Genomic DNA, 14,051 nt, shown 5'->3' with positions numbered 1-14,051 from the left:
AAAATTTTGAATTACTAAGTGAAGAAATAGAGAAGGAAAAAAGGGGTAGAAAAGGGGAGAGGAGAACACTTGAGGAAGGAATTTAAGGTGTGAAGCACTGAAATCAATCTCTTTCTAACAGGTGGTAGCAGCTGGTTAAGGAAGAGAAGGGCGACCCTTGAACTTACCTCAGATAGACAAAGCAGGTCTGGAGGCTGCTGGGGAGAATAAAGGTTTACAAAACAGAATAAAACTGGCATTGATGCTCCCCCAGCACCACTGTGCTGGATAAAGACAGGTCTTGTTCCATAGAGAAAAACAAAATAACACAACTACACGTCAGAAATGTATTGTGTGTGAGGTGGGAGTGGACAACAGGGAGTGAGTATGGATGGGTGTTGGGAATTAACTGGATATAATAATCTTAATTTACTAAAAAAATACAATAATTTTTTTTCTAGTCACACCTTATTAAAATTCTACTGATATTACCAGGGGTCAGCAAACTTTTTCTGCAAAGGGCCAGATAATTAATATATTAGACTTTGTGGGCTTTATAATCTCTGTTGCAACTACTCAATTCAGCTTCTGTGGCATAAAAACAGCAATAGACAAACACATAAGTGAATGAGCATGGCAATGTTCCAATAAAACTACTTACAGACGCCCCAAGTTAGAAAGTTAATTTTGTTTGAAAATAGTGCTGTACTCCATATCCATTAAAAGGGAGAATCAGGGCTTCCCTGGTGGCGCAGTGGTTGAGAGTGCCTGCTGATGCAGGGTCGCCTGGACTCAGGTTCGTGCCCCGGTCCAGGAGGATCCCACATGCCTCGCAGAGGCTAGGCCCGTGAGCCATGGCCACTGAGCCTGCGCATCCGGAGCCTGTGCTCCGCAACGGGAGAGGCCACAGCAGTGAGAGGCCCGCGTACCGCAAAAAAAAGGGAGAATCAAACAAATTATCTTTCTTTAACTTATACTAATTATGTTGCCAAAGTGAAAAAACAACTTGAAATATTTTTTGATAAGTTCCCTGAGTTCCTTTGTAACTCTAGTATCTAACAATGCATGGTAGATCAAAAGAAAAATATACAATATTTGTTGAATAAATTGAATAGTTTTCCATGAAAGATACGGGGCAATTAGTAAAGCAGAATGTCCGTAACAGTTGACAAAGCAATGGTATATAAGATATGCAATAACAATTCTAAGACAAAAAATCAAGACAAGGAATTACTAAAGTAGCTGTTTCATATCTTAACATAGTATTATGGCAATAATACTATATTAAAACTCTTTAAAACCTAACATTCTTCTCTTTACTCAGTTCCTATGAAAATTATAATGATGGGAAAATAACCAATTGTAAACAGAATGGAGTTTTATTAACATTTTTTGATTTCATTAGAATACTTTAAATTATTGGGTCACAGTTTTAATATTTTTACTGATGGAACTGGCAAGTAAAATGGTAATATGAAGCCCATGTAATAAAGAATAGGTCAATGTATTTATTATTTCTTACATTAAAATATCTGTCTTTGTTTCATCCAGTTCTGACCAAATTAAGTGTGGATAAATTAAGACTTGAGGAGACACTGATCTCGTATGTTTTCCTAAACTCGTAAGATACTTTCTCATGGTCTGTAATACAGAGACGAAAGCCACATGAACTGACTGCTACCACAGCTCTTCCTTTCTTAACTCATTATGAAATAAAATCTAATATACAAAAACGAAACTTATTACACAAAATAGGCTGATCCACCATGCATTGTTAGACATTAGAGTTACAAAGGAACTCAGAGAACTTATCAAAAAATATTTCAAGTTGTTTTTTCACTTTGGCAACATAATTAGTATAAGCTGAAGAAAGATAATTTGTTTGATTCTCCCTATTAATGGATATGGAGTACAGCACTATTTTCAAACAAAATTAACTTTCTAACTTGGGGCATCTGTAAGCAGTTTTATTGGAACATTGCCATGCTCATTCACTTATGTGTTTGTCTATTGCTATTTTTATGCCACAGAAGCTGAATTGAGTAGTTGCAACAGAGATTATAAAGCCCACAAAGCCTAAAATATTAATTATGTGTCTTCTTTCAATGGTGAATCTTAGTAAAGCACTTACAATTTAATTTTGATTACTCTAACAATTTACGTACAACAAGAACAAATCTAGTACATAGATTAACTTACAGTTTTACAGTCATTGCTTTCTTTCTGGGAACATCACAGTAAGTACAGAGAAAGCCTAGCAGGAAACTATGTAGAGCAGTGCTTCCTAATTATGTTGCCCAGACTGTGTTCTGTGGGATATAAAATTTGGAGAATGCAGTTTAACATGCTAATGGGGCACTGCGACTCAATAAGCGCAGGAAAGAGAAGGGAGCATTTCCCAACGTTATTAGACCACAGAACGCTCTGCACACAGAACATCTTGGTGGACGAGCATTTCCTGGAATACACCTTTGGAATGCTTGCGTAGCAAACTAGATTAAGGTGACTAAATCATCTGGAAACGTTTTTCTATCAGAATGAAATTCAGAAAATCATCTACTCTCTGCTTCACAGTTTTTCCATTAGAAGATAATTATGATGCTGAGTAACAGCACATGAAGTAACTCTAATTCTAAATTTTCTTTTTAAATGCTAAAGGATACTCTGTGCCGAGGGTTGCCTCAATCATACAAATTTAAAAGAATATCTTGAGTTAGGATTCAAAAAAAAAATATGGTAAAATGTTCATTAGCAGGACCAGAAGTATGCACGGTTAGTATCAGTTTTAGGTAGTTAAAGGAGTAATCACCCATCAGTTATACACCTGAGTGAAAACCAGAATTCTGAATGGAAAGAATATATATATATATATATATATATATATATATATATATATATATATATTCAGTCGGTTTTGAGGATAGACCACAAAACAGGAGAAGCTGACAAACTGAACTTTTTTCAATCCAATCGAAAGTGTCAACTTGAGTTCTGAATTTTTATGGGAAAATTTAACGTTTTAGGAAAATAGTAGCTTTAAGTACACACTAGGTCATTCTAGTTTGAAATTTCCTCAGAGGTGTCCAAAGTCCATTTATTACATCCAGATATGTATCAATTAGGAAAAGGCACACCTTTGCTTTAGGAATTCAAGACACTGACATTGAAGAGGTCTATATTATTATTTTCAATAGTCACACACAATTTTAGGCCATTATCACCTCCGAAACCATCTCTTACAATTGGCCCTTCACACACCCCATTCTGCCCTCCCCTCAAATCTACACTCTGTGCAGCTATTAGAAAAAGACTCCTTAGAATTACACTTTGATCACATAGTTTATCACAATTCACAGAATAAATTCTTGGTTTGATCTCTTTTCTTCCTGTTACACCCACTTGGTGAACCTAATTACTCTTAAGTATAAGGGCCCACCTTTCTCCAAGCTTACATGCTGGCAACTGAGATAAAATCACAAAGCTGTTCAATCCTGTTATTTCTTGAGACAGTATTTCAAACATTATCCACAGAGCTCAATGCCCACCATGCTACTCTTAGATTACCTCTTGATTCATAGAAAATAGACTCTACTATCCTGAATATTCTGCCCATAAACTGCTTTGCATCCTCATATATTATCCCCACTATCCTCACGTTTTAAGAGAGAAATGACTCTTCTGGCCAAAACCAATCTCTCTAATGATGCCCCAAGATATCCCATAATGAAGTCAGGGGCTTCACTCCATTGTTCCTACTTGCCATCTCATTTTTCTATCTTCAATCTTTTTTTTCCCACTGGCTTCTTCCCATTGGCATCTAAACATCCTTCAACTGGGCTTCCTCTCACTACTTCCCTATTTTCTCTCCAATCATAGCTATTTACATTTTTCTGTGCTAATTTTCTTCATTTCCTCTTCCTGCATTTAGTCAATCACAACATTTCTGGCTCTATTAGTCCACCAAAACTGCTCTCTCCCAAATCTCTAAAATAACCTCTTGTGCTATGTTCAATGGAACATTTCAAGGCCTAACTGACCTCTTAATAACATTTTACACTGTTGTTTTTTCTCTTCTTAAAACATATTTCGTTTCGCCACGCTCTGCTGGCTCTCCTCTTACCTCCTGACTACTCATCAGTCTCCTTTTACACATATCTTTTCCTTTCTCCATATCTTTGGGGCTCCGAGACCCTATGTTCTTCATATTTTACACTGAACAGTCTCTTCCACTCTATGGCTTCAATTATTTGCTGCCCCCAAAATCTGTATCTCCAGCTCAGACCCCTCTCCTGAGCAAAAAACCCATATTAACTCATTCCTTCCTAAACATCTTTTCTTGGATACCCCACTAGATACCTCAAATTTCTTATGTCTAAAACTGAACACCTTGAGTGTTCTCTTATATCTCAGTGAATATTACAATCACCTACCCAGATGCTGAAGCCGAAAACCTGGATGTTATCCTTCATTCCTCTCTTCTCTAAGACAGGTTGATTCTACTTCATGGATTTCTCTCAAATATATCGATTCTTCCCCATTACTGCCACTATTAGGGCTCCAGATATATTTTTTTTCATCAACTGATGCTGACCTCACAATTTGGGCTATGCTTCCATCGGTAGCTTTATCTTCTGCCATTTTTCCATCTACCCCCTGCCCCATCCTTAATTCCTATTTTGTGTCTCAGCTATATGAACTAAATTAACCAGTGCTCCAGACAAGCCTGCTCTCTTCTGCCACCCAAATTTTCCCTCTGCAATTTGCTTCTGCCTGAAATACTCTCTGGACTTCTAATACTTTGTCATCCTTCAAATTCCAGCTTAAAAGTAGGAATCCTTGCCTAATTCTCTGAACCTGGGTTCAATTTCCCTGTGACGTGCTCCTACAGTCAATCTCTCCCATCACAGCACTCATCTTTCTACCAGAATTGCCTATTCACTATCCCCCATGAGATGATAAGCTCCTTAAGAGTACAAACCATGACTTTCACCATTCTACCCTCTTAAACCATATAATATCCCACTTAAAACATAAAATACACTCTATATATTGAATAAATAAGTGATATAGATCTTCTTTTTCTCACTTAGATGGAAAAAGAACTTTTTGAACCTTTTCCGGTGCCTAAGAGCATATTGTAGGCATTCAAAAAGTATTTGTTGAAACAAGAATAGAATAGAATTGCATTTCTTCTTCTTCCTTTCCATGTCTACGGTTGATATATAGCAGTACAAATGTAGTCAAGTATAACTTTTAAAACTTCTGTGTATTAAACTATATATGGACAGTTAATCTTGAAATGTTTAAAAACAAGACATTTGTGGTAGAAGCAAAACTCTTTATCAACAGAAATATTCCATTAATTCATTATATACCTAAAAAGTCCTGTTGTTAAAAGTCTATCTCCAATTTCCAGTCACTAAGTACTCTATGAAGAAGAAAAACACATATAAAACTAATAATGAATTTTAGTGTCATTTCCAAAAAGGCAAAAAGAAGTATGGACTATCAAGAATAATGAGAAAAAAACAACACCTTAAGAAACATTTAGAAATCGGATAATATAACAAATATTGCTATAAATACAACTTTATAAAAATAATGTCCCTGTTGATTGAATGGAAAAAAAAAAGAATGTTAAAAAATAAAGAAGGAAAGTTATCAGTAAAAGATAAATAAAACTTTAAGCAGAACAGGAACTACTACTAGTAATTTTTAAAATGAGAAAAGGTGAAAAACAACACTTAATATGATATTAAGAATTTTTTAAATGTCACAAGGATTTGAAATTAATTTGAAAAGTAATAATTAGGCATCTTCCATTTTATTTTTCTAGGGTGATCTCATATTTATAGTGAGGTGAAGAATCATATTAAAATAAATTTACACTTATACCTTAGAAAGATACAATGGTTAAGAAGCTGGAAGGAACAAAATACAGTTCTGTTGAAAAATGACAATGTAAACTAGCTTTAGTATGAAATGAGGATGGTATAAAGAATTAAAAATGAAACACTACACTTTATTCTCCATTCATGGCAGTCTTTTAAAAATATGTGTGAATATTTTTAGGTGAATTATAAGTTCTTTTAAAAAAATAACTATCAGATTTCCTCCCTCTTTTTCCCCGATATACTATTTGTTATAATATTATTTTTAGTTATCCTTAGGGCAAGAAACAAAGGGCATTACTTTTAGATTTGACTCATCTTTCATAATGGAGACTCTAATTTGACCACCTTTAAAATTTTAATCACTGAATGTTAGATAGTTAAAATTTTAAAATCACTGCATGTTAGATATACTGAAATAGGTATTATAAAGTTATTCAGTTAAGTAATTGAATTTTGGGGGTCATAATAATCTTCTAACCTATTAAAACTTGAGTTTAATTACTGATTTTAATATTTTAATTTAGGACCTGAGAGTGTTCTTTTAGCTTTTAAAAAAGTTTTTTAAAAAGGTAACAAAAATAAAGCTGCCAATACCTTCTGGACCCCACAAAAGCCTCCCCTAAAATACACAATGTAACAATGCAACCATATGATAAAATATCCTTAAATTTCCAAATGTAACCTGGCACTCTTTCATGTCAGGGAAGTAATCAACAAGCACTACCACACTCTCACTTATCCTAAATTGTCTAGCACCTATCAATAAGCAGAGCTTGAACTCACTATGATGGCAACTACAGTGTTTACACCCAATTTTTGCTAGGTTCTAGGGGTAACAGTCTCCCTGAGGCACCAATGCCAGGTCAGTATAACTGAGTAAAGCCCATAATTACTTGCTGAAGTCATTTCAGTTTGCATTCTGAATTTAGCAGTACCTTAAAATTACCTGTATACGACTTTCTCCCTTGCTAGGCTACGGATCATCTCCATAAAGAAATCCTTTATATCCATGGAATCTAGTTCAATGTCAGATATGAAAAAACTATTCAACAAGTTGCTGATTTATTGGGGAAAAAAATCTTGTTCCTTGATACTCTTTAAATAATAAAATCTTAAAGTGGTTCCCAAAGTAGTACCAAAGGGCCTAACAACTTAATGGTATGTAAGACTGATACCCTAGGATTATTACATGTTATAGTCTTTATCAATTTAGCCATGAGATAGTTTTTACTTCCAGATGGTCTCAAATCAAGACAATAAATATATATTAGCCTGTAGTGTAGTAGTTAATTTTTAGATAGTTACTTGGGCATATTTATTTGTCAAACTGTTTTCTATATTTTATATTAGAGCTATCAGATACAAAAGCAGGTAATGTTTATGTTAATATTTTTAGAAGCTTTCTATGTCTCAAATATACTTTAATTTGCTTGAAATCCTGGACACATTTAGGTGTGGGAAAGTGCACTGGGACATTTAGCAGCACCTAATTTCACGAGTTTCATACTAGGTGCCAAGAAATTAGATTGTCCAAATTTTTTGGAAATAAAACTAAATCAGCTGTTCTTTTTCTACCCATTATCTCATACTTTACTCAAGGCACCTACAATGAAACTTTAAAATTAAGTAGAGAAAAACTTACCTAGTTGGGATTTTGAATAATAGTTTGCCATTTGTCCACTGTTGCAAGACTGCCGTTTATGTCTTTTTGTTGACATTTCTGTGGTCTTCCATGGTGGTCTTTTTCTTTTGTTCAATTTGCTAAGAACTTCAGAACTATCAGAAGGATTCTTGTCATAGTTAACACATTTAATTAATTTACTATTGTCAAGTTGGCTAGGAAATTTATTGCTTGAAGGACTATTTGCTTTAGCATTTTCTATTTCTTTAGATTGCTTTTTAAAAGAATTTTGCCTAGCAGAATGGGATCTTAAGGTAATGTGCTTTGATTCTTCTATGTGAGTTTGATGATTACTTCCACTGTTAACAGATTCAGGAGAGTAAATGATTGTATTTAACTTAAAAGTATTTCTGTGTTCAAGATAGTTGATCTTCCTCAAAAATATTCTACAATCTTTTAAGGTTTTTGACCTCCAATTATTTGGACATACATTTCCTAGTCTTGGGCCCTTTTCAAAATCTTTTTGGCTGCAGTTTGTTCCATTCTCCTTTGCTTCTGACTTAAATTTATTCTCTAAACTACCATGTGTTTTGAAGTCAGACATTGCCACCCTCTGTTGCAAAAAGTCATCCCTGACCTTAGGTGGCAAAATAAACTGATTAACTACTGTGTTTTTTCCTTGGCGTGGGATGTCAGCATTTGTTCCTCCCTCAGTCTTACTCAAAAATTGGTTCTGACAAAAAAATCTTAAGTTCCTCCTTTTAGAGATCCAAGCACCTGTTCCATGGCTGTGCAGCTTTCCCTCTCTTCTCCACCTTTCATGCCGCAACCTCTTAAACTCAGTTCTTTTTAACCTAGTTAGTGTTAAATTACTTTTCACATTTAAGAGTGGAGAGCTAACCACTTTATGCAGTATATGCAACTTCCCTGCTGATTTTGAAGGAGAAGATAGTGCAAATTTTTTAAAGTGCTTTCTGAAGGGGCTGGTATTAAAATCAGAATATTTGGTCCCTAATTTAATTCCTCTGGTATTTATTACTTCCAAAGGGTTTCGTGCATTTGCTTTTCTAACTAGTGAAAGAGACTGCGTTTCTGTTGTTTGCATAAACCAGGTACAGAGTTCATTCAAATCATACTTTTTCCGAAAAAGCATTTTTACAGGTGAAACTTCAAGTTCTAAAAAACAGGTGTCCAAAGGGCTTGCTATTTTGAAGTTATCATTTTCAATGTGTTCTCTTTTTTTATGAACACAATTTTCAGCTTCATCTCCACTCACGGGCACCCAAGCATTTGTTATTTGCTCAAATCTATTGTTTAATTCCTCTAATAAGGAATCGTTTGAAGTAGAAGCAGCCCACCACCTGAGCAAAGGGTTTGATGAAATTATAGGGTCCAAGGATACTTCAGAAATGGGTATTAACTTATCTTCCAAACGCTTTTTTGCATTCCTTGAATTTCTAGCTCCTGGTGTACCTTTGGAAGCTATTTTAATCCTTGACTGCTTATGTTTGTCCTTCTGACTTTTACCTTTCTGCAAATGGAGTTTACACGATTTATGGAGCAGAGCATTTCTATAAATAAGTGAACCAGAAGATGCTAATGAATGTAAGAAATGCAGAGATGGTTTTCGATCCCTAATAGAATGTCTCAAAGGTATAGTAGCAACCATACTTTTTGATCCATTCTTAAATTCGTCAGCTTCAGTGTGCCTTGTATCCACGGTGCACTGGTGATCATATTTTACTTCAGGCAGATTTTTTTCTAATATATTCTCTTGTTCTAAGGGAGGTAAGCAGCTGCTAATACTTACTTCTCTCTCCTGAGGTGAAATTCTATTAATAGTCACAGATATGCCAGAGATTTTCACTTTTGCAGGTCTACCAGGCTTCCTAATTATTGCCAAAGACTTCTGATTTGGTCGAATAATGTTCTTGGAAGGTTGAGGTATCACAGACTTGTTCTTGATAGGTCTAACATATTCAAAGCCAGACCCCAAGGTCTCAGTTTCAGTAGTCAGACTTGAAATAGCACTTATTCTTTCACCCGAGTCTATTTCACATTCTCTAATATTTCTGAGACTATTATATTCTGTTGGAAAAGCAGCAACGTTATTATTTAAAGACATACCATTGCTTATGTTTACACTTCCTTCAGAAACATGCCTTTTAGTTCTTCTTGACCTTCCATAAATAACAGTTACTATAATACTCTTCTTATATATACCTTCTTTTACTTCTGATAAGAGAGATTCTGGGCTTTTCTTTTCAGCACTAAAGGACTCATTTTGGCAAATGGTGATGTCCGTTTGGTCAGTTTTAGGTTTGGGTGGTCTTCCAATTGGTCGCTTAATCTGTTTCACAACCTGGGGACCTATTTTTTTAGGTCTACCTGGTTTTCTTTTAAAAGATGAATCAATAGCACTGCTTGAATATTCCTTAGGTTCCTCTTGTGGCTTATCACTATTCATATCATCTGTAAACACTGCAGAGGATTCTGCAGTTTCTTTTGCACAATTAAATTTGTTTAGTTCTTTTTGGAGACCGTCACTATCATTAAGATTAGAACTATAATTTTCAAAGTTGGCATTTGGGATATTCTCATTTGTTTCTTTTTTTTTTTCATTTACTTGATGAGTTGGTCGTTTTTCTGAAGGAAGATAGCAATTTGATTCGGAATTACCAACTGAAGTTAAAGTATATTTGACTCCTTCACTGCTTTTAACCTCAGATAAAAACATGAGTTTGATAGGACTAGAATAGTTGGCAAAAGAAGAGCTTTCAATGGCTTCATATTTTGTTGGTACATTTTCAACACTGGAAATCAAGCTACGTGTATTTAAAACAGATGACTTTTTCTGGTTATCAAGTCTTTTGTTATTCAAATCTATTGTAGGTATATGATTGCTTTTAATATTGGTGGATGCCACTATGGGTTTTGATAAACTCTGCTCTTTGCATGTCATTCTACTTACAGTAAGAGTCATATTTCTACCAGCATGTTGATCTTTATCATCAATTTCGATCAATTTCTTGGATGCTTTATATCCTTCCGATAATGACTGATTATTCCAAGACTTTTTGGCCATATTTATTGTATCTTCCAAACGTTCCACAACAACTTGTAAATTAGAATTCATTGCAATTTTGTTTAAATCTATATTGTTCGAGCTTTCAATCTGAATATTTTTTACTGGATCTTTTTTTTTTGTAGAGTCACAGACTTTTTTGGCCTTAGGTGATTTTTTGAAAATATAATTATTTGTTACATATATAGAATACCACCCTGGAGGTACAATATTTCGTTTAGTTCTGCTCAAAAGTCCAGGGACATCACTTTTCAAAGGAGTTTGAATATTCTCTAATTTTGGATTCTCTTTATGATTTTGCAAAAAATTTTTTCCAGCCACAGATTTCTCCTGTGATCTTCTTATGCTCCTTTTCTCAGAAGTTGTTTTAAAGCTTTCTGGAAATGCATCAAAAGCTAAGTTAGCTTCTAAATTAAGAGGTAGTTGCAATGATTGTAATCCATAATCTGGTGAAAATGTTTCTGCATGATTATTACCTTGAAGGTTTTTAGAATTTTGTAAAGGCGGCCCTTGGCAATGATAGAATTCTTCTTTGTCCGCTGAAAATAGTTCATCGTGGCACACAAATTTCCTTGGATTTTTTTCAGTGTATTTTTTTCTTACAAAGTTTTCATCAAGACTAGCAAGTTCTCTTTTTATCTGTAAAGACTGCCTTCTAAATATGGGTGAATCAGGAGAGTTGCGCATTGCAAGTAAGGTTTCTTGACGCTTTCGAAATCTTGTCTGAATAATTTTATTTTCTACCTTTTTATCATGTTGACTCAGTAATTCCATAAAACTGTAATCACTGGCCTTTGCATTATGCAAGAGAGAGGTTATTAAATCTCTCAATTTTAAATCATTATCTCTATTACAATCACTGCTAGATAATTTTATAAGGTTTGTCATATCTATCGTTTCTATTGATTTTAACTTTTCATTGATACGATCCATTAAATCTTGAAAAATTACAGTAGTCTCACCTTTTTCTTGATTTGTAGTACAATTATTGCTGTCTTCCAAGAGCAAACAATCAGAGTTACTGGATTTTTTAGTTTTATGCATTTTACCTTCATGATCATCTTTGTCACTGCTTACTTCTGCTGGTGTCAGAGATGGAGGCTGGTTAATGTTTGTTTCAAGTCTGTTATTTTCTAAGGCTGAAAGCTCTGAGATGACATCTTTCAATTTTTCAAATCCTTCAGTCTGTACAGGTGATAATGGTGGGGGTGAGGGACTTCGAGATCTACAAACGTCTTTAAGACTTATTGAAACATCACGTATTTCCCTTGATGAAAGAGGAGTCTGAAAGGCTGATTTTGTGGAATGAATGTTTGGTAAGAGTCCAGAACAACACCTGTGAGAATTATAACTGTTTGCAATTCCTCTATTCACTACTGTCTTAATGTGTTCAATAGTTACAGTTTGGCAAGATAAACAATGTATATCTTTAATACAGACTGGCAGAGGCACAAAACCAGGGCTTTGTCTTTCATTGTGTAAATACCCTCTTTCTGCCAGCCTATATTCACAACTACAGGAGAGCCCATCTAAATCATCTTCAATAAGGGGATTTTGAGATTCTGAAGACACAGAATATGATGTATTACAACAGCAAAGAGAAGCAGCATTCTGCTCTTGGACTAGAAATTTCAACATAGCCAAAACTTGTTGCTGGTGATGTATGCACAAAGATTCCAAAACTTTGCTTAATGCTGATTTTCCTTTTTCCATTTTAGTAGCTTCCTCTGATTTTGCATCAACAGTTGAACTAAAAATAAAAATCAAACAAAAAATGAATTACAGCAAAAATACTAATATCGTAAGGAATTTTAATTTTAACAGAGTTTGAACAAAAGATATTTTGGTATTGCTGGACTCCTAACTCCTATGGAGAGCTGCAATAGTGACAGCTTCATTATTGTTTAGCAAAAATAAAATGAAGCACTGGTGATAATTAATTTCCTATGATAAAATATGAGTCAAAGCAAAGCCCTATGTTTTGTGATATAAAAGCTGCTGTTGATGATAGATATGATTATATTTAGAGATTGCTAATGTTTAGTGCTTTGGATATATTAAGAATATTTAATGGAAAGTGCTTCAGAAGGAGTTAAAATTTTTGTAAAGTAGACATGTTATAAATTATTTTGATGGTTATCAGTCCATATTAGTACAAATAAGAAAAGTAAGATGTAGGAGAAAATCTTTCTTATCTTTATTTAAAATAGATATTTTTCAAGGTAGTGAAAATAAAATTATGAATAAAAAAGAGTTTTGCATAGTCACAATCAAGGGATTTAGATTTCATATAAATAACAGAATGCCTTTTCTAAGATTAAACTGTAGGCCTTTTAACCTAATAAGAAAATAAAAATTGAAGCTATTTAAAAATGAAATCTATTTTTAATTGATTTTAGATACTAAATTAATTACATCAAAACTAAAGGCATTACTTACCTAATTATTTAATTTCAAATGCTGGAAAATGTCCCACTGCAAAAACTAACATACATCTAATGTTAACTAAAACCCAGGATTACTTAGCAACCAATGTAGAGGTCTACAAAAGGCTTTTTAATCCAATACCAGCAGCAAGAAGAATAAAATATATTAAAAGAATTCTGTTTCAGAAAAGTATCTATTTAAATTAAACATATCACCAAACTCTGTACATGAAAATAGCCTCCCACTTGTGATTTCTTTTATTTGTTGTTGTTAGTTCCTGACTTGTAGAAATTTTATTCAGGGTTGGAGTTGAAATATGCTGATTATGAATTGCTACAGAAGATTGTATTTTGTTTAAATAAAGGGTTATTATGTTCATGAATATTAAAAATTAAAGAATTTTTCTTTTAAAATGAAGTGAGATTTATTTAAAAAATTTTCCTCCCTAAAACTGGCTTACCCTGTTTCACAGATAAGTATGCAATATTTTATCTACATTTTATAAAAACTACGTTGAGTAACAAAAACAAATTTTGCAAATTAGATCAAAATTTTTCTAGAAAAACAGTATCTTTGCTAGATTCAACCAATGTTTCACTACTACAACTAGCATGTGATTTGACATAAAGTAGCTATCAAAGAGATAAGAGATACGAAAGTACAGTAAAACTTTTTAAGTCCACTGCCACCTCTAGACAGATGAAGACAGGACATCACCTCAGTATCCTTTCTTTTCTGAAAATAATTTTTTGTAAATGTTTTCATGGTTGGGAGTGTAAAATAATTGAACTGAATCTGAAGATTCACTACTGGATAATTCAAGAAACCTATGTAGATAACAGAGGCAGGAGTAAATGTTAACTATCAAATAAGAAGATATAAGTGATACTATACTCTTTCCCAGTAAATTAAAAATTATAATTTTCACATAAGCAAAAGAAAACCCCAGAAGTTCTGACAGACACATTTCCAACACGTTTCTTTAAAAGTTATGTTATGGCCTATTAAACATATCTGTGACTAAATAAAGAGATTTTACATGTCT

At 33.8% G+C, this 14,051-nt stretch overlaps 1 protein-coding gene across 9 annotated transcripts in view; it reads right to left on the bottom strand.

Annotated features, from left to right (window-relative positions):
• Nucleotides 1-14,051, bottom strand: part of LCORL (ligand dependent nuclear receptor corepressor like) — a 166,305-nt gene that overhangs the window by 10,781 nt on the left and 141,473 nt on the right. For 2 of the 9 annotated variants that reach the window (XM_060148442.1, XM_060148445.1), the window contains one exon: nucleotides 168-194. The exons of 4 other annotated variants lie outside the window; for them this stretch is intronic. In XM_060148442.1, coding sequence (XP_060004425.1) covers nucleotides 168-194 — 27 coding nt within the window. Of the gene's footprint in view, nucleotides 1-167; nucleotides 198-2,178; nucleotides 2,289-11,628; nucleotides 12,330-14,051 lie in introns of all 9 variants that reach the window. 3 more of the 9 variants (XR_009540381.1, XM_060148441.1, XM_060148440.1) reach the window with 3 other exon arrangements.

Source organism: Lagenorhynchus albirostris, chromosome 4, assembly GCF_949774975.1.
Source record: "Lagenorhynchus albirostris chromosome 4, mLagAlb1.1, whole genome shotgun sequence".
In the NCBI taxonomy this organism is placed as follows: domain Eukaryota; kingdom Metazoa; phylum Chordata; class Mammalia; order Artiodactyla; family Delphinidae; genus Lagenorhynchus; species Lagenorhynchus albirostris.
This window is presented reverse-complemented; position numbering and strand designations above follow the sequence as displayed.